At 36.9% G+C, this 25042-nt stretch overlaps 1 protein-coding gene across 9 annotated transcripts; it reads left to right on the forward strand.

The window, feature by feature from the left end:
* Positions 1-300: 300 nt before the first annotated feature.
* Positions 301-24836, forward strand: LOC110816547 (histone acetyltransferase HAC1-like). Of its 9 annotated transcripts, none has more exons than XM_088209035.1 (17): positions 301-453; positions 2062-2262; positions 2572-2656; positions 3468-3669; positions 3816-4067; positions 4880-6201; positions 6699-6998; positions 7074-7352; positions 7513-7641; positions 19871-20071; positions 20574-20716; positions 20951-21254; positions 21394-21533; positions 22626-22704; positions 22828-23232; positions 23908-24134; positions 24233-24836. In XM_088209035.1, exons 2-17 carry the CDS (start codon positions 2084-2086, stop codon positions 24333-24335), a joined length of 4350 nt encoding a protein of 1449 aa, XP_088065161.1. In that variant the 5' UTR covers positions 301-453; positions 2062-2083; the 3' UTR covers positions 24336-24836. The 9 variants fall into 9 exon arrangements, with proteins under 9 accessions (XP_088065161.1, XP_088065271.1, XP_088065316.1 ...); XM_088209145.1 differs by having other exon boundaries at positions 333-453; positions 2043-2262; XM_088209190.1 differs by having other exon boundaries at positions 446-565.
* The last annotated feature ends 206 nt before the right edge of the window (positions 24837-25042 follow it).

The raw sequence follows: 25042 nt of genomic DNA on the forward strand, positions 1-25042 counted from the left end.
ACCATTATTATTAAGAAATATAATTAAGTTACTAATTTTTTAAATCTAAAAATTAGAAAAAAAAAAATTAAATATCCAACTCCTTTTTTTATCCCTTAAAAACCTATTAAAATTAAATAACAAAATAAAATAATGCAAGTCAACTTAATCCAAACCAGTTGTGGTCAACATTTTTTTGCTGAAGAAGATAATTTCTCAATATCTAAAAAATAAAATAAATAGATAAAAGAAGTCAATTGCTTGGGAAGTGGACCCCACAAGGGAAAAGTTCTGTCTCCATCCTGACCAGACAGGTTACTAACAGACTACATGTATAACTATATGACATGTTTCTCCCTTTCTGTCAAATCAAAACCCACGAGGAGAATACGAGAAGACAAAACATCACTGTCTCTGATGGCCCACAAATCGCGAAGGACGAGGAACACCCTAAATAAAGAACCAAGGGAAAAGGTCTGTTTCCTCCCTCTTTCTCTCTCTCTCTGATTCGATTAGGGTTTTACTCGTGGTGAACAGTGACCAACAGCTGTGGCTAATTTGCTCTCTTTAAACCGAAACATCGGTGGTAATAATGCCCTTCGTTTCATTTTCTTTCCGAGTCTTTTTCTTCCATCGCTTCTTGGGTTTTGAGGGTTTTTCGAATTGAGTAGACCTAGTCGTGGTGAAGACCGAAAATGCCCTAATCTTGAACTCTTTTGAATCTTTTCCCGCTAAAACTGACCTCAGCAATGGTCGCTTTTTTGGTTTAGGGTTTGCGAGAACATTGGTTGTTGATTTTTCGGTTCTTGATCTTTCAGATTGAGAGAGATGACGGAGTCGAAAAGTGAGATAAATGAAGTTTATATTACGAGAATCAAGGTTCTTCTTTTGGTTCTCTCTTTCTTATTCTTTTCGGGTAATTGAAATCCAGTTTCGTTGGGGCAACTCGTACCGGTAGCCGATTGAAAAAAACCCTATGATACAAAAGGACAGATGAGGTTGGTTCACAGAGGGAGAATGAAATATGATTCTTCGTATATAAAAAAACCCCCTGGATCACACGAGTAGATCGAGAAAAATCAGATTTTTTTAAACAAACTTATCGTGGAGAAAAAATTACATAAATTTTCTTATAAGTGGAATTAATAAAATCAGTACGTTCTGAGGTGAAGTTGGAAAAGTCGAATGCTTACTCTGAGGTCTGAATTATGAAAGTTATGTTTGGTTATGTTATCCAAGATAATGATATGATAAATTATTATTGTTTATTTGACTAATAAACATATAGATGCTTTATATGTTGCATCGAACTGAAGCCTACTCCAGCTGCAGCCTGAGTCATGACATGGCAATCCTTAAACGGATGTTTGTTACCTTTGGAATCTAAGAATGATCAGTGTAACGGGTGTTTATCGATAACCCATTTGTTAATATGAAGTTTACTTATTCTTTTCAAATCTTTCTTTTTTTGGGGGTGATTAAGTATTAAATTTGACACATTAGAAAAAAGGATAACATTGTATAGATTAGGAATCCAAATAATTTGTTGGCTCGTCTATGTCTGTAAATAATTTTTCCTTGAGGTACAATCTTTTCTAGCGTTTTGTGCAAGCATGGTCAACTTATGTAGCTAGCAGGGAAGGTTCTTCAGTAACTAAGCAGCTAACAGTAAACTTTTTGGTTGATGCATGTCAAAATATGGCTGAATGTCAATTAGATTGGATATTAAAAGCTGAGTGATGTACTTGACTAAATACATGTTGATGTACAGAAAGTTCTGTGAGACTAAAAATATGCTCCTTTGTTGGGTTTAGAACATTTCAGAAGGAGATAGTACTTTAAAATTGCTATTGTATGTTATTACTATTATTTTTTTTTAAATTTTCCTTCCTTCAAGGTTATATTAGGAGTGTCTATTTTCCTTTTCCAAATGTTGATTCTGTTTCTTTGTCTTTAACTTGTAAGTTCTTTTAATCTATGACTCTGATGAAATTACTAATATGGTGAGTTTTTTCTCTATTTTTGTTTATTTTTATCTTTTTTGTTTTATTTTTATTTTCTAGTGACTACCAATGCTTGTAGGATGAATAAAATTCCATAAAAGATGGATGCCAAGAAGTATATGTTGGGACAGACCTTTGGCCAGATACCAAGCCATCCTCTCTCAAAATTTTCAAGTTCTTCTCTGTTTGGAGGAAATGGTCTGCATCATTCCACCATTAATAATGCCTTCAATAACTGGCGTGAGGAAGCCAAAGCCCAGTGTTCTTATGATTTTAGAATGTAAGTTTCAAAAGTTTGCCCATGCTGCACTAAATTATCTTTGAAATTTCAATATCAGGAATAGTAGAGTACACACAAAATTAAATCCTGATTTGGTATACTCACATAATGCATTATCTTACATGCAATAAATATTCGTGATTATCAAAATTCTTGCTTTTCTTTTTGAAATTTTCAATGGGAAGACTGACCATTGGAGACAATGTTTCTTGAATGTTCTATTGATACAGAAAAAGAATTTAGTATGTATATTCTGTTTTAATGTTAGCAAGAACTGAATTCTTGCTGCCATTCCAAAATTTTCAACAGGAGGTCTGGCCACAATAAGGGGCAGCATGCATCTGAAGTTGCTACTTTTCTCAATAAGAAACCATTCGTTGATGCTGCTTCTAAGGTCTGTTATCCTGATAAGCCTTCAGAAGCATTGTTTTATATAGAACAAATAGTTTACTTTTGAAGGTTTTTGTTGTTACACTGCCACATCCTAGATAACATACTACTATACAAACTCATGAGTCTCAAATATTAATTAACTTTATCCCTAAATAGTTAATTATGCAATGTGGAAGGGTTGACTTGTTTGCTATCAATCTAAGTTGTAATCTTTTATCCTTAGTCTAGTGTTCAGTCAAATTAATTTGTTGTCAAGTTTGTGCTAGTGAACAAGCTATTTAATACACATGGGATCATCCTTCGTTGTATTAGATGATTCTAAACTTTAGATTTTTTTTTTTTTTTTTTTTAATTATTATGAGTCATCCTTTGTACTTTATGAAGGATTAGGAGACCTTATCATATATGTAAATATTTTTGTACATGAGTTGACACTCCATTGGTGCTTGTAATTAATGCTATGCACTATATTTTTTGTTTCGAAAGAAAATAATTCTCTCTCTCTCTCTCTCCCCCTAACAAAATTTCTTCTTTTATAAATAAAAAAAAGGTTTCTTATGATTTTGTCTCAATTTTATTTTCTCTTCTTGGTTAGCAACCAAATTGCAAGCTATTTGACCTACTTGTTCAGAGGCCTTTGTCATCTTGCATTTGATTCCTGCCCCCCCTTCCCCTGTGACCAAACGGGAGATCTAGATTTCTATTTAAAAGAACCTAACAGTTAATGAGTCAACTAAGTCTGCTTGAGCAGCTGAAACTTCTTGAATCCACAACATCATGTTAATGTTAGTTCTCATTTTTTCTTTTTCTAGGAATATGCGAACCAGGAGGAACTGATGTACCGGTTGCAGAATTTAAGCCAGCATAAAGAGGTTGAATTTGAAAGAAATCGCTTTCTAGAAGTCAGTTCACATTGTTCTTCTTCATCATTGCCCATATTCAGAATAATGCCAGGTTTGAGGAACAAGTGCGGCTCAGATATCCGAGATCCTGTATTTAATCAATCTGAGAAAGGTAGTGCTTGATATAACCCAGTGACAGCCAGTAATATTAATCAATTTGACTACCTAAAATGTGAGCTATTAATACACAAAGACACACACCACATATATATTTTAAAATTCTCTGTTTTATGACAATTATCAAATATGTTTCTGTAGGCTATGAGCTCAGAGATGCTAGTGTTCCGACTACTGCAGAGAGGAACACTTCATTTATGGGCATGAGGCAGGTTGCTAGTGAGATTGTTCGTTCTCCTGAACAGACTTCAACTATCACTACATGTTCTAATGGGGATAGATTCCATGATGCTGAAACTTCAAACAATCTACAGGTCTTTTCTCAGGTTGATTTACAGAAAAGTTCTGAGGCATCCTTGAATGATTCTCTTCAATTGCAAGACCTTTATGCTGGTATGCTTGGTGTCATGGAGGTTTCTCAGAGTTTTTGATGCTCTTCATTATGCCTGAGAGTTTAGTCATTTGAACCCGACTTTAACATTTTTTTTTAATTGGTCAAGGACCCGAAGGGAGAGCCTCCGAAAAATTCTGTTCGTTTTTAATTTTTTTTTCTCTGGTCCCATGTTTCCTCTCAAGTTAAGTATGATACTCCATATTAAATAACTGCTGATACTTTGCTCAAATAAACAAATAAAAGAAGTGACGATACTTGACTGTTGCCAATTGCGTCCTGATTTCTGACTCATCTTATGCTCTCTTGACTAGTTCCCTGGGGCTCTGACCTATACCATTGACAGTTTTTTGCTAAAGTTTGGCATATGTCCTGCCATGTTTAAAATTATTTGTCAAAAAAGAAAGCTTTTTAATACGAATTGAAGTAGGTTTCTGTATCATCTTGCACAATTAAGCCCGGGTGGAACTACCATGATGTTAGCAATTACTTGGTATGCCTAACTATTACATTGGATTCACAGCTGTGCCTGCATCTGCATGTATGCTCCGTCACATTTAGAATTCAGAACCTGGATCTTGTAAACAATTAATGCACGTGACTTAATTTCCATAGTTTTTTGTCTTATCATTCAGCAATTGACTGAAGAGTTTTTTGCCTTATCATTCAGCAATTGACTGAAGAACTTGGACCTTCTAGTTTGTAGATTGATTTTTAAAGTGTTGTTGGAAGATTTATCCGGTCCTTATCTTGCAACCTTCTCACACCTCTTGTTGTTGTCTCATTGTGATGTTTCCCAATATAAATTTTGCAGGCAAGTCAGTTGGTGCAGGGAATATCCAAAAAACATATTCAATGAACGTTCCATCTCGATTTCAAGAGAACTTGGTGTTATCTGATTTAAATTTACTGATATCAGAAGATGCCTTACAGATGGCCCCTGAAGTGTCTAATAGCTTTTCATGTTTGGACTTCAGCAAAATGAACTCAGATTTTGAGTGCTCACAGCAACGTCACTTACATATGTTGGAGTCTCAACAGAGTGACACATGGCTTCACCAACCACATCTGCAGCTTTGTGCACCAGTAAAGATTGAAGCACAAAGTTGTTTCCATGAGAAAGTCGAACCCTGCCAGGCAACAAGGGCACAGACTCAGCTCCCAACAGAATCAGGACATGTAAAATCTAGTAATCTATTGCAGCATTCTCTTGAGCACAAAATTCTGTGTTCTTATGTCAGTTACAAGAGATCGGCAACAAGGAATTACCAAGTTTCTTTTCTAAGTTACTTGCATTCACGAGCATGTGATGATTGTATGTGCAACTGCGAACTGTTTCAGTCACTTTTGATTCATTTTGACGATTGCCAACATGATAATTGTAATATTTGTGGGCCTGTCTGGAATCATTATACTCATGAAAAACTTCATCAGAAAAGGAGAGGTCCCCAGGGGAATTTCTTGGACAGCGGTTCTGGTGGATTCAGATTTGCTGATGGTCAAGACATGCTGCATCCTGCCAAACGGCTGAAGATGCAAAATACATTTTTTCCATTTTCATCTGAGAGTGGAATCTCTCATGCAGTGCCTCCATCAAAGGCTCATCCTGTGGAGCTTAGAGGATTTCCATCCTTGCAGCAATTTCCTGATTCTCCTGTATCAATTAATTCAGAGGTTATGCAAGTGAATATGGATCTGTTGACAAATCTCAATAAAGATTCTAAAGGCATCAGTGAGACTGCAAATGATGTAGGCAAATCTCCTAAATCAAATTCCAAATATTTGCTTTCGTCTTTTCAAGAAATTCATGAAATCCACAGGAGTCATATTCATGATAATATGGATATCAGAAGTGATGGTGACAGATTAGAAAATGTTACAGATTATCCTAACTCATTGAGATTAAAGTCGGCACCTCCCCTTGCTGAAAAATTGAGTGTTGGTTGCGAAAAGGAGGTGCCGGAGGTTAGGACCCAGGTTTTCCTGGCCAAGCCAGAAATAAAAACCAAGGTTATTGTACCAGAGCCCTGTGGAACAGGTAGGTCAAAAGATCCCAGACCAAAGGGTGTGTCCTTAATGGAAAATTTCATGGCAGAGGAAATAATAGAACATGTATCAAGTCTCAGACAGAACCAGGTGAGCAGAATCTCCATTGTTGGTTACTTTGGTTAAAAGTGAATTACTTATTGTATATTTTGTATTTACTTATCCAATAGTATGACATATGTGAACACTGTATCAGTACTGAAACAACTACTTATGCATGCCTCCTGATATCCAATGGGATATGCAGTAAGATTCTTTCTGCTGATTATTTTCATGGGTGACAACGTTTCATGTATTTGTGGTTGCCTCCTTTTCTCGGGATAGATACAAGTTTTTTATCTTCCAGAAAAAAACTTGTGCCATGCCATCTTTTATTATGTAACATAACAAAGAACTTTTACATAATTAGCCCTCTACTTTGATGTAACTGCATCAGGTTAGTGATAAGTCTTTTTTTTTTTTTTTGGTTCCCAGTATTACAAAAGAGACTTTTAGAAATTTCTTCACGCGTTAGCTGCAAGTACCATTTATTAGAATAAAGTTTTTGCTATTACCAGCATTAATATGCTTGTAAATGCTTCAAATAGATTTTGCCAAAGCCATTGACGGGAAACAAACAAATAAATTGTTTAAGTGAGAACTCATGCCAGCTGTGTGGAGCAGATAACCTTTTGTTTGCCCCAATTCCAGTGTACTGTTCATATTGTGGGGTTCGCATAAGACGTGGTGTGATTTATTACAGTACACCAGAAGAAAATGGTGTCCGACATTGTTTGTGTACCCTATGCTATAAGGATTCTCGAGGTGGGACTATCACATTCTATGGAATCACCATCTCTAAGGCGAAACTTCAGAAAAGAAGAAACAATGATGAAGCTGAAGAATCAGTAAGCTAATATACCATGCGTATTGTATTTCCTAACTAAAGAAAGCATGCATCTCATTTTGTAATGTGTATGCAGTGGGTTCAGTGTGATAAATGTGAAGGCTGGCAGCATCAAATATGTTCTCTCTTTAATGATAAGAAAGATATGGAAGGCAAAGCTGAGTATATATGCCCCAAATGTTTGCTAGAAGAAATTCAAAATGGTGAGCATACACCACTTAAAAATGCTGCCATTTCACTTGCAAGAGATCTGCCAAGCACCAAGCTTAGCAAGTACATGGAGCAAAGACTTTATAATGCCCTCCAAGAAGAGAGAGAGGAAAAAGCAAAAGCAACGAGAACAAGCATTGACAAGGTAAGATGCAAACACTGTTTTATAATGTTCTCTACAGAAGTTTTTAACATATGGGGGGGGGGGGGGAGGAGATTCAATCTGTATAGTTCCTCCTTGTGAACTTTATGCTTCATAATCTTACTCTGGAATTTGTAATGTATAATGCTTTACTGACTACTAGGTTCCAGGAGTAGACGAGCTTGTTGTCAGAGTGGTCCTCTCAGTTGACAAACATTTGGCAGTGAAGAAGCAGTTCTTGGATATCTTTCAGGTTGAAAGTTACCCGGCTGCATTTTGCTACAGATCAAAGGTGAGACAGATGTTACAGCTAAGATTTCATTGCTAATAGATTTATTTACATATTATTGGCTTCAAAAACTGATCTAAGATAAAGTATGAGAAAGAGAGTAGAAGACTAAAGAAAGATAAAAGTAGACCCAAGAAAGATAAAAACTGTATCAGTTGGTTGCCACTGACCTTGAAAACCCTTGAAGGATTTTAGGTTTGACAGGATAATACCACAAATTCATACAACATTGCAAAGTGAGAACCCAACCACTTACAGACATACTAAAGAAATGAGCATTTCAATGACACTTTTGAGGCTGATCAACTTTCCAGCACTTAAAATCTGTCATGACCTCCAGTCCAATACTGAGAGTGCCAAAATTTGGAATCCGTTTGCTGGTGAAGCTGATACCAGTAATAAAAGGATTGGAGCAGTACTAATGCAAGAACGCTGGCCCATAGCTTTCACAAGTATGGACTTCAGTCCCAAAAACCAAGCAAAACCAGTGTATGAAAAAGAACTCATGGTTGTGTTGGATGCAGTAACTCAGTGGTGCCATTATTTGGAAGGGACTCCATTTTTCATCAAGACAGATCAAAGAAGTCTGAAATATTTGCTGGATCAAACCATATCTTTTATGATCCAACAGAAAGGCATCATGAAATTGTTAGGCCTGGATTGCACCATTCAATATAAGTAAGGTTCTTCCAGTACTGCTGCAGATGCTCCCTCAATAAGGGAATAAGAGGATCTTGCAGCTGAGGTCCCCTACACTGTCTCGACTACAATTTTTGCTTGACATCTAAAGTATTAAAAAGATATACCAATATTCTTTTACCCAACAGCTATTTAAAGAGTTGTTGATATCCCTGGAAAGCAAGCCCCTTTTCAATCTACATCATGGCCTTCTCTGTTATAAAGGGAGATTGGTAATTGGAGATAGTCTGTTGTGTTCCTTGACCCAAGACCTTGTCACCGGGCAGTTGACTGTAAAGTCTCCTTCACTCAAGGGATTATCACCCTTGTTTTTGTTCTTGCTACGATCCATTTTTGAGAATACCCAAAGCTCATCAAGAGGGAGCTGTCACCTTGAACCTCTTAGGGAGATCCCAACTTTTTAGAGTATAAATTCTGACTTATTTTATTGACGGAGCAAAGCATATTTAAATAGATGTTACATTGCTTATTTACGAAGTTTAACTAGATAGGAAATAATAAACTGAAAGAGGAAACAAGTACAGAAAATAAAAGTTGTACACTTTTAAGGAAACCAGGTAGTATTGGAATATTCCTAATTAGAACTCTCCTATGAGTTGCTTTTTATGCAGTTTTTTTCTTAAAATGCCTACCATAAGCTTTCCCGATGAAAGCATCCACAACATAGTCATTGAAACTAGATTACTACATGAATACCACAACTCAGCAGTGAGAGGTTACCAAGGAATCAGGACTACCTATGGCAGAGCAAAATAACATTTTTGTTGGCTAGACATGAAGAATCATTAAATAAAGTATTGTGACACTTGTCAACGATGTAAAGCCAAGAAGGCCCCGTTACTTAAACTCCTGCAACTATTACCCATACCTTCTCAAGCATGGTCTCATATATTTATGGATTTCATCGAACAACTTCTCAAGTCTGAAGGTAAAAAGACCACACTGGTGGTGGTAGACTGTCTCACTAAATAAAGGCACTTCACACCACTGCGCCACCCGTTCACAGCTTAAGAAGTAGTTAGGCTATACATGGAAACCATTCATAAGTTACATGGTATTCCACAACTTTAAGTCTCGGACAGAGATAAAGTATTCATCAGCCTTTTCTGGAGAGAATTGATCAAGGTTGTGGGAACTAATCTTCATTTCAACTCTGTCTACCACCCTTAAATAGATGAATAAACAGAACTGACTCAAGCAATGTCTCGAGATGTACTTCAAGTGCATGACCCATCAACAACCTAAAAATTACACTTTTTATTTCAAAAAGAAAAAACAACCTAAAACTTGGACCAAGTGGCTTCCCGCTGTAGAATAGTGGTATAATACTTCAGACCACATGGCATGACCTCCTTCCAAGTACCATATAGATATGCTCCTGCATGCTTCTTGGATGCTATCCACCCACATTCCTCCTCACATTTAGTAAAATTCTTCATTGCAAAAAGGAATGAGTCTAACTGACCGATCAAGCAACACCTCTTAAAAGCTCAACTACAAGCCAAATAGTATGTCGACGCCCGTTAAAATGAAAGAAGCTTTAAGGAGCATGACCTAGTGTTGCAACCATTTAAGCAGGGGTTGATACGACAGGATGAAGGTTCCAAATTATCCCCCGCTTCTCTAGTCCTTTTGAAGTAATACAGAAGATTGAACTTGTGGCATATAAGCTCAAATTGCCTCTGTCCTCCCATATCCACCCGATTTTTCATGTGTCCCAATTAAAGAACTACATTGCAGGTAGAGAAATTGTAGTAAAAGACTTACCTGCCAGCAATTGGGAAGGCATAATAAATGTTCAACCAAAGCAAGTGCCACAACAAAGGACCATATTACATGGGAATCACCCGGTGGACCAGGTCTTTATCTCTTTGAAGGACTGTGTGTACATCTGTCAACAATTCCCCGACCTCAACCTTGAGGACAAGATTGTTGCTAAAGGAGAAGGCCTTGTAAGGAAGCCTCTTAAAATGTATCATAGGAAAAAAGGTAAAATGGAAAGTAATGGTAAAAAGAAAGCGTAGAAGAGTAATTAGATTATGCTCCCATTTGATCAATGCACTTGATCTGGCTATTGTAACCAACAGGTGCGCCTCTCTCTACCTGGCCTATAAATATGGCCCTCTATTGTGAGATTTCATTCTAGAAGAAATTAAAAGTTAAACCAGTTTAACTTTCTTTGTCTCTCTCTCTCTCTCTCGATGAACTCTCATTTCTCTCTCTTTTCCTTTTTTCCATCTTCAATCTCAACATCACGAACTATAAGCAAGGGTATGATGTTATACTCAAACTTATAGAATTGATTATGTAGAGATTTTTCTCTGGTTACAAAGATGAATGATGTTAGAAATCTTGTTGTCATTGACAACTAATTATGGTCTGGAATTGCAATAGTTTGATGTCAAGAATGCATTTTTTTCATGAAGAATTAGAGGAAGAAATTTATATGGAGGTCCCGCCAGGTTATAAGGATAAGTTGATTGCTCATATAGTGTGTAAGTTGAAAAGAGCCTTATATGAATTTAAGTAATCACGACAGGCATAGTCTAGTGTGGAAGTTATGATGGTCATGAGATATAAAGAAGGCCAAGGGGATCATACTTTATTTATTAAACACTCACCTATAAGGAGAGTCACAATTCTCCTATTATATGTTGATGACATAATAGTGACAGAGAATATATGAGAAGGAGAGACAATTTCTCAGTCAGTTTTTTGCTAAAGAGTTTGAGATTAAGACGAAGGTTGGAATATTTTCTTAAGATTGAGGTGGTTAGCTCTAGATAGGGTTTAAGTACTCCAACAGCCGCAAATCTTAGACTTGGAAAGGGAAAGGAGGATGTTGCAGTAGATAGGAAAATATATCAATGTCTGGTAGCAAGTCTCATTTATCTATTTCATACATGATCAGATATAGTTATATGGGATGAGCGTAATCAAACTGTTCAGGCATGACCCTAAGAAAGTTTATCTGCAGGTAACTTGCCAAGTGTTATAGTATTCTATTCAAAAGGAATGGAGGTTTAGTACTCAAGGAATAGATGGATGATGATTATGCTGTGTCCATTGTTGACAGGAGGTCAATCTCTAGAAATTGCACCTTTTTTGGCAAAAATCTTGTGACATGGAGGAGTAAAAATAGAATGTTATTGCACGGTCTAGTACGAAGACAAAATTATGAACAATGGCTTAGGGTGTGTATGAATGTCAGGAACTCATTTAGGGTGTAATATAAGGAAGGGTAAATTAGAAAATTCACACCAAAAAGTAAAATAGTAAAAGAAAACTAAGGTTAGGGTTTGTCAATCCTAATCATCTCTTCAATCCACAAGTCGAGGTCCCTGCCCTCTGCATTCCGTTCCGCCGCGACGCTGCGCTCATTATCACCATGTGATTCCGGCAAGCATGATTCCACCAAGAAGAATGCCTTTATTTATTGTATTGAGGCCTATAAAAGACCTTCTATCACTCGTAACCATCAGAAAATCAATTAATAAAATTATTTGTCTTTCTCTTCAGCATTCTTCATCTTTTTCTTCGTTTTTATTTTTCCTTCAAATCAAAATCATGTCAAAGGCTTCTGACAAGTTGGTATTAGAGGCCGAACCGGCTAAATCCTATGCCGGTGTGGCCACACGAACTCGGTCCAAAGGGAAGGCTGTGATCACCGAACTAGAGGGCCCTGAAACGATCACCACGAAAGAGGTCGACCTGAAACTCTCCCCGTTCATGGACAAAATGAACGCATTCCGCTAGGAAACGCGTCAACATCTCACCACGATCCTGGATCTGATCCACAGCAGCTCTGCCGACCGGACCGAAGCAAGCTCAATGCCCTCAACCGCCGAGATTCACAAAAATAGAGGCCTCCTGCCTCTCCCAGACAACGCACTTGTAGAAGGGACGAAATCTAGGTTTGGATTTCCTTTTTTTGCCGGTTTAATGGAGAAAAACCAGATCGAATCGGTAGAAGAAGCAGTTCAGTCCAAACCAGCCCGAACCGACCCGGTCCAACCCGAATCAGGCCAAAAACAAACAGAACCAGCTTGAATCAGACTAGCCCAATACAGTCTCTGGATTGCACTGGACTACCCACGACGATGAATTGACCTAGTTTGTTACATAATTTTGTACTTCTTAGAGTGGAAATTCCTCTTTTCAAAGGAGCAAACCCCCACAGGTCGGTTCAAAAATGTTAAAAATATTTTATGATCCACAATACTTTTGACGAGCAAAAGATGGAAATTATGTTTCTATATTTAAGAAAAGTTGCTGATATATGGTATCGCGATTGGCTAGACAAGGTTGATACTCTGAATTGAGAATAGTTTGTGGAAGAACTTTCTCGGCGATTCGGGAGACCCTCACGGAAAGATTTTATAGAGAAGTTCACCAAATTAGCCAAAACAGGTACTATTCTCGATTATCTAGAACAATTTGAATATTTATGCTATCTTATGGATGCATAAAACTCAACACTTTCAGAAAGATTTTTCATACACCTTTATCAGTAGTCTCAGGCCACAACTACAATTCATGCTAAGGCTCCTCAAGCCACGAACACTCAATCAAGTATTTGAACAGGCCTTACTTCAGGAACAGTATGTGATAAAACTGTTCCGATGTTCATATCTTACTAGTAAAATTAAAGTATCTGAAATAAGAAATTATGACCCACCACTCCGAAAGGAAACAGACCCAAGAAGAGCAATGGTTAGTTGTTACAAGTGTAAAGAATAGTATTTTTCGAGACACTATTGTTCAAATAAAACAATAATGACAATGGAGAAAATTGTTACAGAAGACTCTTTAAAATAAAAATTTCTACAATTCAACTTTGCAGATAAGGTTGATACTCAAGAGGAGAGTATTGTCAGGAACCCATTTAGAGTGTAATAAACGGAAGGGTAAATTAGGAAATTCACACTAAAGGCAAAATAGTAAAAGAAAACTAGGGTTAGGGTTTGTCCCTATCCTTTGCGTTCCATTCTGCTGCGATGCTCATTATCACAGCATGATTCTGGGTCCTAAACTTTTGCACCACCACTCAACTCTTTGGTACTCACCCTAGAGAACCCCGTGTCCCTTTTCCATGAAAAAACTGAAGTTGCAAACAAGGTTTTTATTCTCTCTTTCTAACTTTCTCTCTAAAAATTTCTCTCTAGCCAACTGCCCTATTGGGTCCCTAGTAGGCCAACTTGACCGGCCACCTAACCTAGGTATTTGGAATGAGTATTTTTGGGAGAAGTTATTTTATCATAGAAAATAAATCTTTCGATTCAATGTGTTGGATAGTTTGAGAATCACTGAGAATGGACGTGGTTTTAGGCGTTCGATTTTTTTGGAAAAAGATGAGTATAAGTGGTTTCTTGATGCACTTGACGAGTTCTAGTGGAGGAAGAGACAGGGGACATGGACCAAACACTTGGTGAAGAAAAACTACGAGCTATGGTTCTCTTTTGGGAAGAATAGAAGAGGGGAATACTTAGCTTTGACAGTGCAATGGAATCGGCAGGTGAAGAGGATATTTTTTCCCGGTGGTCCTCAAGGTAAAGGTTGGTGGAAACTGCTAGTTGCTGCGTTTGAGCTTGCGGACAGACCTGTGAAAACCCTTAACTTTGAGTCAGTGAATGGGCGGGTAAGCAAGTGGGGGCACATTGAAAAGGTGAGTCATCCCAAAAGGCCGTGGAAGTTATCCTTTCCACATCCGCATTACAATGTTCCGAATTAATGTTGCAATAGATGGTGGCGCTCCAAAATCATATGTGGTGGCACTGAAGAAAGATGAAGGAGAAGCAAAACGGGTAGGCAGAGGAAGTATGGAGAGAAGGTGGACCGGGTTGACCCGAATAAGATAGAGGAAGGGTTAGCCCAAAATGATAGAAATTTTAGTCGTCCTGGCCTTTAGGGTAAAGGCTATGTACGAATGACGGGTCTGAACAAGAATAAAACCAAGTGCATGGGTCGGGTAAGACAAATAGATACACTTGGCAAGAGAAGGAGAAATGGGTTACAGGCCCAGACATAGAAGCAAGTCCAACTTGCGAAACTGGTTTGGGCATGGGTTTTAACCCGACTCAGGGGGAATGTTCAGGATTTAAAATGAAGTTGTCCGCTGGAAAGAGAATCGCAAAGGAAAAGGAGGCTCGAAGTGTCGAAGGTGAAAAATTAGGGTTTGAGGGAAAGGCAATGAGTGAGATTGGTGACGAGTGTGAAGTGGTCCCTGAACAAAAAAACCCAAGTGAGGGAGATGATGATGAGCGGGTCTCTCTGTTCTCTACGACAGAGGACTTTGATAATGACAACAAAGTTTCGTTATTGGAGGATGTTGTTCTCGAATCTGTTGTTGGTAAAGGTAGACGATGATCCTCAGGCTCTTGTGTCTGGGAATCAGACGAACATTGAAGAAATCCTACAAATTAGTTTGGAGGACGTGAATATCACCGTGAAGGAGGTAGATTACTGTTCATAGTGGGTGGCAAATAACGTTCAGAAATTCAGTAAACAGATGGGAGTCTTGATTAAAGGTATGGAACATCTTACCTTTTTATTTTTCTCTGAGATAGAAAAGAGAAAGGTTTCAAAGAAGAAGTCTAGGATGGCAAACAGTAAGAGGAAAAAACAGAATGGGGGTAAATCAAGGGAGTTAAAGAGGTTGGAAACATCAATAAATTATGAGAACATAAGCAAAGGAGGGAAGAGCGTTGGTGGTGTTAGACTGATTTGTTAATGATTGGAAATGTCATTTCCTGAAATGTCCGTGAAATTAATGATAGAGAGAAAAGATTAATCATCCAGGGATGTCTGAAGAAATGGTGTCCCACAGTGATATGTTTACAAGAAACAAAAATGGATGAGTATAGTAATGGAGTTATCAATAGTCTCTGGAGTCTCAAGGATAAGGGGTGGCAGGCAATTCCGGCAAAAGGTTCGGCGGGTGGAATTGCCATTGTATGGAGGGACGATCATGTTGTATGCACGGACGTCATCAAAGGGGAATCCACTTTATCCTGCATTTTTGAGAACCGCATAGGCAAGTTCAAGTGGATGTTCACTGGGGTATATTGCAGAGGAAATAAAGCTGAAAAAGATACCTTTTGGGGCGAATTGGAGAACTTCAAAACCAAATGGGGAGGCAACTGGATAATTGGTGGGGATTTCAACATGACGTTGCACAGGTATGAGAGGAGTGGTAGTTGATTTTCGGTTGCGGAGGCAAAGGAATTCAAAGAGAGGATGGAGAGGGTGGGGGTTGTTGATCTCCCACTCTTTAAAGGACAATGGACTTGGTCTAATCAAAGTAGCAGGTTTAGGATTGACAAGATTTTTGTATCGGCCAATTTATTGGTGGATCTTGTTGGAGTCAGTCACAAAACTCTTGCAAGACCTATTTCAGATCATTATCCAATATGCATTGAGGCTGATGGGATTAAATGGGGCCTTGGTCCTTTCGGGCTGGATGATAAATGGCTAGAGAAGGAGAATTTCTGGTTGTTTGTGGAAAAAACTTGGAGGAATACAGTGCTTAATGGTTGCGCCAGCTACAGATTTGTGTAAAAACTAAAAATTTTAAAGAATGATGCTGAAAGAAGCAAAAGGGGAAACTTAAAAATCAGATTGGCTTCGTTTTTGAAGGATGAAGAGGTTTTGTGGAGGCTGAGATCCAAGGAGAAATGGTTCGAAGAAGGTGATAGAAATACGAGGTATTTCCATGCGATGGCTTTATAGAGGTGCAGATGTAATTATATTGAGGAGGTTAGGGTTGACAGCAGAAAAATCCATGATAATACAAATCTAAAGGATGCTGCAAGATTCCTTTTCTCAAATCTTTACAAGGAAGATTTTAACTTTCGGCCCAGATTGAACAGTTTATCCTTTAATAGCTTATCTGCAAAGAGTAAAACGATGTTAAAAGTTGTTTTAACTTAAGAAGAAGTGTATAATAGTCTTAAATCTTATAATGGAAATAAAGCTCCAGGGCCGAATGGTTTCAACATGAAATTTCTACAGTCCTTGTATTTGTTGAAAGATGATATTATGGGCATTTTCAGGAGATGCACTTGTCAGGTAAATTTGTTAAATCCTTTAATACTACTTTTATCACTCTAATACCCAAAAAGAGCGGTGCTTGTGAATTTAATGATTTTAGACCAATAAGTTTGGTTGGGTGCATATAAATTAATTGCCAAGGTGTTGGCTAAAATATTAGCAAATGTGTTGGGTGAGTTAATTGGTGATTGTCAACATGCTTTTGTGGGTGGTAGACAAATCATGGATGCAGTGATGGCTACAAATGAAACTGTTGATCACTTGTTATTCAATAAATGGGAGGGTTTGGTGTGCAAATTAGATATGGAAAAGCATATGATAATGTAAATTGAAATTTCATTGATTACATGTTTGGAAGAATGGATTTTGGGCCAAAATGGAGGAAGTGGATGAAGTCATGTGTGACTACTACTTCTTTTGTTGTTTTGATTAATGGGGGTCCCTCTACTTTCTTTACCGCTTCGAAGGGCTTGAGGCACGGGGATCCATTTTCACCACTTCTCTTTATATTGGTGATGGAATCTCTTAATGGTTTATTAAGGAGAGCTACTGATCTGCATTTGCTACAGAGTGTTTCGGTGGGGCATAGGGAAAACAAAACTGTGGTCTCCCATCTTTTCTTTACGGATGACACTTTAATTTGATGCAAGGCTGATTTGAAGAATCTGTTATATTTAAAATGTGTCTTGCTGTGTTCTCAAGTGGTTTCGGGACTCAAGATAAGCCTTAACAAGTCCGAACTTGCAAGAATTGGGGAAATGGTGATGTTAGGCCTTTTGCCAAAATTCTAGGGTATAAAGAGGTAAAATTCTCTTTCAAATATCTCGGTGTTCTGCTAGGGGCTAAATACAAAAACGAACTAATTAGGGAACTGGTTATTGAGTTATTCGAAAAAAGATTTGAGGGATGGTAAAGAGGTTTCTTATCAAAAGGTGGGAGATATGCTTTAATTAAAAGCACCTTAGCCAATTTACCAATCTACTATCTATCCACCATCACTATCCCGGTAAAGGTTGACAAACAATTGAAATCTATTCAATGCAAATTTCTATGGGGTGATGGGGAGGAGGATTGAAAATACCGTTTAGTAAATTGGGATGACATTAAGGGCCCTATCGACTATGGGGATTCGGTCTTTGGTAAAAATGAACGAATCCCTCCAAGGCAAATGACCTTGGAAGGTTTGGAATGAGGATAAAAGTCCTTGGAGGAGAATTGTTGAGGCTAGATGGGGGGAATTATTGAAAAGCAGTAATGGCAGCAGAATTTCAATCCCTCATGGTCGTGGTTTGTGGAGGAAAATACTGATGTTGTGGTTTGATTTTCAGCATTGCACAAAGTGGAAGGTCGGGAGAGGAAATAGGATCAAATTCTGGGAGGATCGTTGGGCTGGGGATGGCAGTTTGATGAGCAGGATTCCTAGAATTTTTAACATTGCTCAATATAAATCTTTGACAGTTGGAGAGTCGTATCAGTTTATTAATGGGAGAGCTGTTTGGGCTATCAATGTGCAAAGGAATATGAATAATTGGGAGGTGGCAGAATATGATGGTTTGTTACAGGCTCTTGAAGTGCATCGGGTCTCGACAAGTGACGATCGGATTGTGTGGAAGCTGGAAAATAATGGAACTTTTTCTGTTTCGTCCTATTATAAGCATTTGTGTCATAGGGATGCTGCTGGCAGTAGTGATTTTCTGGCCAAACTCATTTGGAGGACTAAAGTTCCTCCCGCATTTCTTTTTTCGCATGGGATGCTTGTTGGGAAAGAATATTAACTATGGACAGATTTAGAAGTTTAAGTAGGATTACAGTCAACGGTTGTATTGTTGTTTAAGGGATGAGGAAACATGCAATCATCTATTATTGTGGTGTCCTACTACATACAGATTGTGATGTTTGATTTATGGGTTTTTTTGGGATTGATTGGGTTATTGCGGACTTGGTTAGGGGTGAGATTTGGGCTTGGGATGGTTTACTTGTAAAAAGAAACATTATTAATATGATCTCTTTGACTGTTTTTTGGGTTATTTGGAAAAAGATGAATAGTAGAGCTTTTGATAGTGTTGAGAGTAGTTTTAATAGAATTAAAGATAGGTGGATACACTATTTTGGATCAATTTTGTTAGGTCATGATATCAATAATAAGATAAATTTTGGGAATGTTATTGATACTCTAACAACATTGTAATTGTTTTTGTATATGGGTGATACCCTCCGTTTTATTGGTATCATATTAATAGATACTTAACACTTTTTATTTCAAAACAAAAAATCACCACGCGATTCCGGCAAGCATGATTCCGCCAAGAAGAATACCTTTATTTATTGTATTGAGGCCTATAAATGACCCTCTTCTATCACTTGTAACCACCGGAATATCAATCAATAAAGTTATTTGTCTTTCTCTTCAGCATTTTTCATCTTCTTCTCTATTCTTCTTCTTCTTTGTTCTTATTTTTCCTTCAGATCAGAATCATGTTAAAGGCTTCTGACAATGAACTACTTTGGATGAAAATCGTCTTAGAAGATTTGAAGATTAAATAGATGACCCAATGAGACTCTATTATAATAATAAGTTTACAATTAATATAGCTCACAATCTAGTACAAAATGATCAAATAAAGTACATGGAAGTTGAGAGAGACTTTGTCAAAAAAACAGTTGGAGAGCGGATTGATTTCTATACCTTATGTGTCTACAAATGGCCAACTTGCTAATAAACTTATTAAAAGGCTTGAGTAGCCTAGTGTTTTGGAGTATTGTCTCCAAGTTGGAACTGGAAAACATGTATTCACCAGTTTGAGGAGTGTAGGAAACGTATCAATGACATATATGTTATGCGTATATAAGTAGTTATTTTAGGAGATTTTGTAAACAGCTTGTATCCCCATAGGCTGATTTGAGCAGTTTTATATTTTATTAGAACATATCATAAATCATGGGATTTGATATAACCTAGCTAGTTTCCTTTTTTATAGCTAGGGTGGTTGTATATGTAGCTAACTTTTATGTATTATTCAATCCATAAACGAAAATTTTCTTCCTCAGAATTGTTTCTCAATTTATGTCAGTTTCAGATTATTTAATTTTAATATCGATTTCTAGTTTATTATTAGTATTTATTATTATTGCATTTTTATTAGTTTAGTTAAGATATTTATTTGGATGATGAGATAACTTTCTTTTTTAATTCAGAATTTTCTATTTAGATATTTTTCCTTTGGTGGACTATTTTTGAGACTATAAATTTGTAAAGGTTCTGTGTTACAATTAATTCTACCACTATAAATTTGTAAATTTTTATTAGTTATTGGTGAGTGCCAAGAGTCAGTACTTGATTCCTTGGTACTTTTCTGGATGATATCACCCTCAATAAGCTTGACCAAAAAGGAGCAAACCTATTTACACTTCCATCCACATCACTGTATCATATTGGTGAAGATTTCTGTAAAATTGACCATAATTATTTCAAAAATATTTTCAGGTTATCCTTTTGTTTCAGAAAATTGAAGGAGTTGATGTCTGCCTATTTGGCATGTATGTCCAAGAGTTCGGCTCAGAGTGTGGTTACCCAAATAATCGCTGTGTTTACATCTCATATATTGATTCCGTCAAGTACTTTAGACCCGAGAGAGAAACTGCATCTGGAGAGGCTCTTAGAACCTTTGTTTACCATGAGCTACTGGTACAATATTAGTTTAGTTTCTGCCAATAACAAGATTTTAGCTCTGAATCTTTTAATTGATATAGCTTATGGTTTTTCTATGGTGCATCCACCTATTTGGATAAAGCGGTACTTCATTATTTTGAGCTATTTATAGATTATAAATTGGTTGTATTTTGTTTATCATTCTGATTATTATTCATTAGTATCTTGACTATTAATTATAACAATGTTGATTGGGATGGTGTTCGAAAATCAATGGTAATGAATAATAATCGAGGTCGTTACAAGTTATGGTCAAATGATAACATGAATTTTTTTTTTCTTTTTGAGATAATTAAATGATAATGAAATATGGTCAAATAATAACAAAATATAGCCAAATTTCTGAAACACTGATAATATAGGGATACCGCAGACCCGCTTAGTTTAATATATAGTATTTTCAGGGGACATTTGAAGCTTGAATAAGATTTAGGATCAGACAAGGCTGGTCATTTCTCTTTTCTGTTTGAATCATCAGATGGGATATCTTGAATACTGTAAGAAGCAAGGTTTTGCAACCTGCTATTTATGGGCCTGCCCCCCTTTGAAGGGAGAAGATTATATCCTGTATTGCCATCCAGAAAATCAGAAGACACCAAAATCTGACAAGCTGCGCCGCTGGTCTCTCTCTCTCTCTCTCTCTCTTTCTATATATATATATATATCTCTTTCTCGCTATCATATACTCACGCATACTTGCTCTCTCACTCACAAGAACAATGCACTCACTCTCTGTGTTTGCGTCGTGTCGTCGTATGTAGGTAGTGTTTCTACAGCAGTAGCCTACAATGCCACTACTCTTGTTTTTTTGTGTTTGTCTTCATCTCTTAACTCAGAGCTGTTCCACAACTGCAGGTATCACTCACTGCTTAGGAAAGCAACTAAACAAGAAATAGTGCATGGTTTTACTAACTTATATGATCATTTCTTCATGCCTACCGGACTCTGTAACTCAAAGGTTACAGCCGCTCGACTGCCATATTTTGATGGTGACTTTTGGTCTGATGCTGCTGAGGATCTTATTAAAAATATAGAACGAGAAAGTGGAGAAGAATCACAGAGGAAAGTGAAGAACATGATGAGAAAGAGAACACTAAAAGCCATGGGACATACAAATCTGTCAGATTGTGCGGCAAAAGATATTATATTGATGCAGAAGGTAAATCTCCCTTCACCCATTGGCATTTTATCCGGCTTATAATTTCCATAATTATCATATTTCATAGCTTTCATTTTTTTACACAATTAAGATGATAATCATCAACTGCTTTCTTATTTTGGTCTCTCGCCCTTGATAGCTGGGCCAAACAATCTTACCAGTTAAGGAGGATTTTATTGTTGCCCACCTACAGTTTGTCTGTGCACACTGTCATGAAGTGATATTATCTGGATGGCGATGGTTTTGCAGCCAGTGCAAAAACTTTCAGCTATGTGAAAGGTAATTTGGTATCCTGCTTTCTTTCCTACCTGTCTTCTTAATTGTGCTTTTAGACACTGAGGTGCATCAGTTATTGCCCTCTTACTCTTCTAATGAATGTCTATGACTGATATCAATTGCATCTTCATGGTCATGGTAGACTTTAGATGTACCAGGGAACAAAGCAATGTAAAATTAAGGGTAAACTTGAAATAAATGAACTTTTTTTTTTGGGATTCATCTGGAATTTTTACAGTTTCTGTACTTGGTTCAAGTATAAAACAATAAAAATTCATTTCTGAGTAAATCCAAATTACTTAGACCAATACATTTCAAATGCCATTCAAATTGATGAAATTTGGAAGTTGAATTATGATGGCTTAAAAAAGAGGTCCTTTCATTTGTTTTTATCTTCGTGAAACCATCTATGGTATGTTAAATGGAAATGACTCCAGAAAACTAAAATTTGCAAATTAATTCCATAAGAATAATTCATTTTTCCAAACATAGCCTAAAGGATTGTATATAAATTAATCTGTAGAAGCTTTTGGCTATATTTTGTTTATTACTTGGCCATATTTTTGCACATGGGGCTGCAAAAATGGTATTGCTGTCTCGTTGTATTGAAGGCTGGGAAACTGCTGTTAAATGAACAAATTGCTTACACTTGGCATGCTTCTGGGATATATTTATTCTCATGATGCTCCTCTTATATATTATTAGGACTGTTATTGATATTTATATCCTCATGATGTTTATTGTTTTATTATTTCTTGTTGAATACCATATTTTATTATTTAATTATTTAGTATTATGTAATTAGAATTTTATGAAAATAATAATTTTATGTTATAAGAATTATTGTAAAATAAGAATTTCCTTATTAGTAAATTATGAATTTTATGAATACCCTAAATGTAACAATTTAAAGGGTAAAAAATAAAATTATTAATTTCTTCTGTTAAAATCAACATTTTTTTTTTATTTTTTCTTTCCCTTTTGGCTAAAAGCTTTCTGATTCTCCATATTTTCCATTTCCTATAAATTGTTGTCTATAGGAAACTAAAGGTTGTATATATTCACTGTCATCCACTCTTAATTTGACATATCCAGATGCCTTGATGTGGAGAAAAAGCTCAGTGGAGAAGACACTCACACATTCAATATCAAGGAGAAGCATTTTCTCACTAAGGTGAATCCCGGACTCATTGCAAGCTATGGCTCCTTTTTTTTTTTTTTGTTTTTCTGAATTGTTTGAGATATAATTTATCTAAATTAAGTTTCCATTTTAATTTCCTCTTAACTCATTTTTCAGGCAATGGTGGATGATGTACCATCTACTACCAGTGATAATGACATCACTCTAGATAATGGCTTGTTTGAAAATAGGCATGCATTTTTGAATTTTTGCCAGAGAAATCATTACCAATTTAACACACTTCGCCGGGGCAAGCATTCATCAATGATGATCCTGTATCATCTACACAATCCAGCCTTGCTGACTCCTGGAATCTCCGGTTGTGCTGGGACCATCTGCAGAATTTGCCATATGACTATTGTGGTAGATGATTACTGGATATGTGATATTTGCCCCAGTTTTAATGTTTGTGTTGCATGTCGTCTGGAAAAAGGTGCTGCTGCTCATATTCATGCGTTAATGCAGTCCTCTTCTACAGTTAACTACAGGAGAAAGAGCAAACGATCACAGCCGTTGTTTCTGGTATGAAAAAAATCTGATATGTTCTACTATTACTAAAAACGATGGCTTAATCATGCTTATCATGTGTTCCGGTTTTAATTTTCTCATCATCTTTTCATTTATTTGTTGGAACCATGACTTTCTTCCATGAATCCTGCAAATAGCCAGAGTTTGGCTGCCTGGGTTGTTTATAGTGAAAACTTTAAGATTTCAAGTTAATAGTTATTTACCTTTGGCATGTGGGATGAGGCTCTTATCACATGGCATAGGTAGTGGTGAAGAGTGACTATATAATGATTTGGTAGGTGGTTTGTTAGAAAGTGGCAACAATGGTTTCAGGGATCCAATCTTGCAGGCCCAGTTTGAGCAATTGCCAGATTGGTCACTTGCCTACTTGTGTGATGAGTTTGGAGTGAATGTTTTCTGGGTTCAGGGCCCAACCCCCTCAAGGCAGTTGACCCTTCCGGGGTTCTTGGTGATATTGGTTTCCAAATTCATGCGAGAACAAGTCAGTGGCAAGGCCTCACGAGGCCATTCTGGCATTTGATTCTATCAAGGGGCGTGGACCAGTACTATGTTACGTAGCGGCTTACACTTGAAATTTACTGTACTTTGTGAAATTTATGTTTTGACATTGTTTCATCAGTCTCTAGTTGTTGTAAGTTTCATCGCTTATAATGTAATTGAACGACGCAGGTAAAAGAACTTCTTGCTGTTTTAAAGCATGCCTCTGGATGTAATGCAACCAAAACCAATCCTTGTTCTTACCCCAGCTGCCGCCTGATCAAAAGTTTGTTCATCCATGTAAAGAACTGCACTATTCGGGCTGCTGGGGGCTGCCAATACTGTAAGAAGGCTTGGTTTGGTTTGTGCGTGCACTCCAATAACTGTATAGAACCCGATTGTAAAATTCCCCGCTGCAGGTAAGCCTCATACTGCTAATTTTGGAACTCTCAATTCTTGTGAGAACTAAAATAAAAATGAAGACTCTTGAAATAATACATTGATTTTAATTTTGCAGGGATCTGAAGAAGCATGCAGAAATGTTGTCAAAGCTGTCAGAATCTAACCTCAGGGCTGCTGTTGTAGAGTTTGACTTGGGTAGAAATCAACCGAGGTTATGAAAGCCGTTGATCTATCCCAAAAATTGTACAAACGTTGCAGGATTATTAACAGCCTGACCAAACCATGAAAGGCGAAGTGCCATATAAACAGATAGGCAAGGATATTTACTGGGGCGGTAATAAGATACACTTGAGATTTTATCAAACTACTGATGGGTTCTTTTCGCCTCATCAGTAGCTCGAAGCAGTGTCTTGTATAAAAACGAGATGAACCATTCCTTTCCCACCCCCCGTAATAATCTTTCCCTTTTTCGGCTTGTATGGGTTTCTTGTATGTTTAAGTTTCTTTTTTTCGGTTGCCATAGCAATTTTGATCTATGAGAGGCGGTAGAAGAAACGCGAAGAATAATGTATATAAAGGAGAGAAGAGATAAGCAAGTGGTTTACTAAGCAGCCAACTGAGTTTGAATCTCATTCCAAATGTAATGCAGAAGAAACCATTTGCACCAACAATCCTACATTGTTGTTGTAAGCAATTATTTTAAAGCCATTTGATGTGCAGGCTGTAAGCATGTTTATTATTACTATTTAACTGGTTATTTTATTGATATAAAATATTTTAACTCTTTTTTTTTTATACTTCAAATTTTATAAATCTGAATAGAAAATATTATTTTTTTATTTATCTTTTTTTTTTTTAAGTTTTTAATTTTTAGTTATGTAAACAAAGCATTTTTTTTTCTTTTCTTTTCTTTTCGAACATCACT

The sequence above is a fragment of the Carica papaya genome, chromosome 1, assembly GCF_054855325.1.
Source record: "Carica papaya isolate Zhongbai chromosome 1, ASM5485532v1, whole genome shotgun sequence".
Classification (NCBI taxonomy): Eukaryota; Viridiplantae; Streptophyta; class Magnoliopsida; order Brassicales; family Caricaceae; genus Carica; species Carica papaya.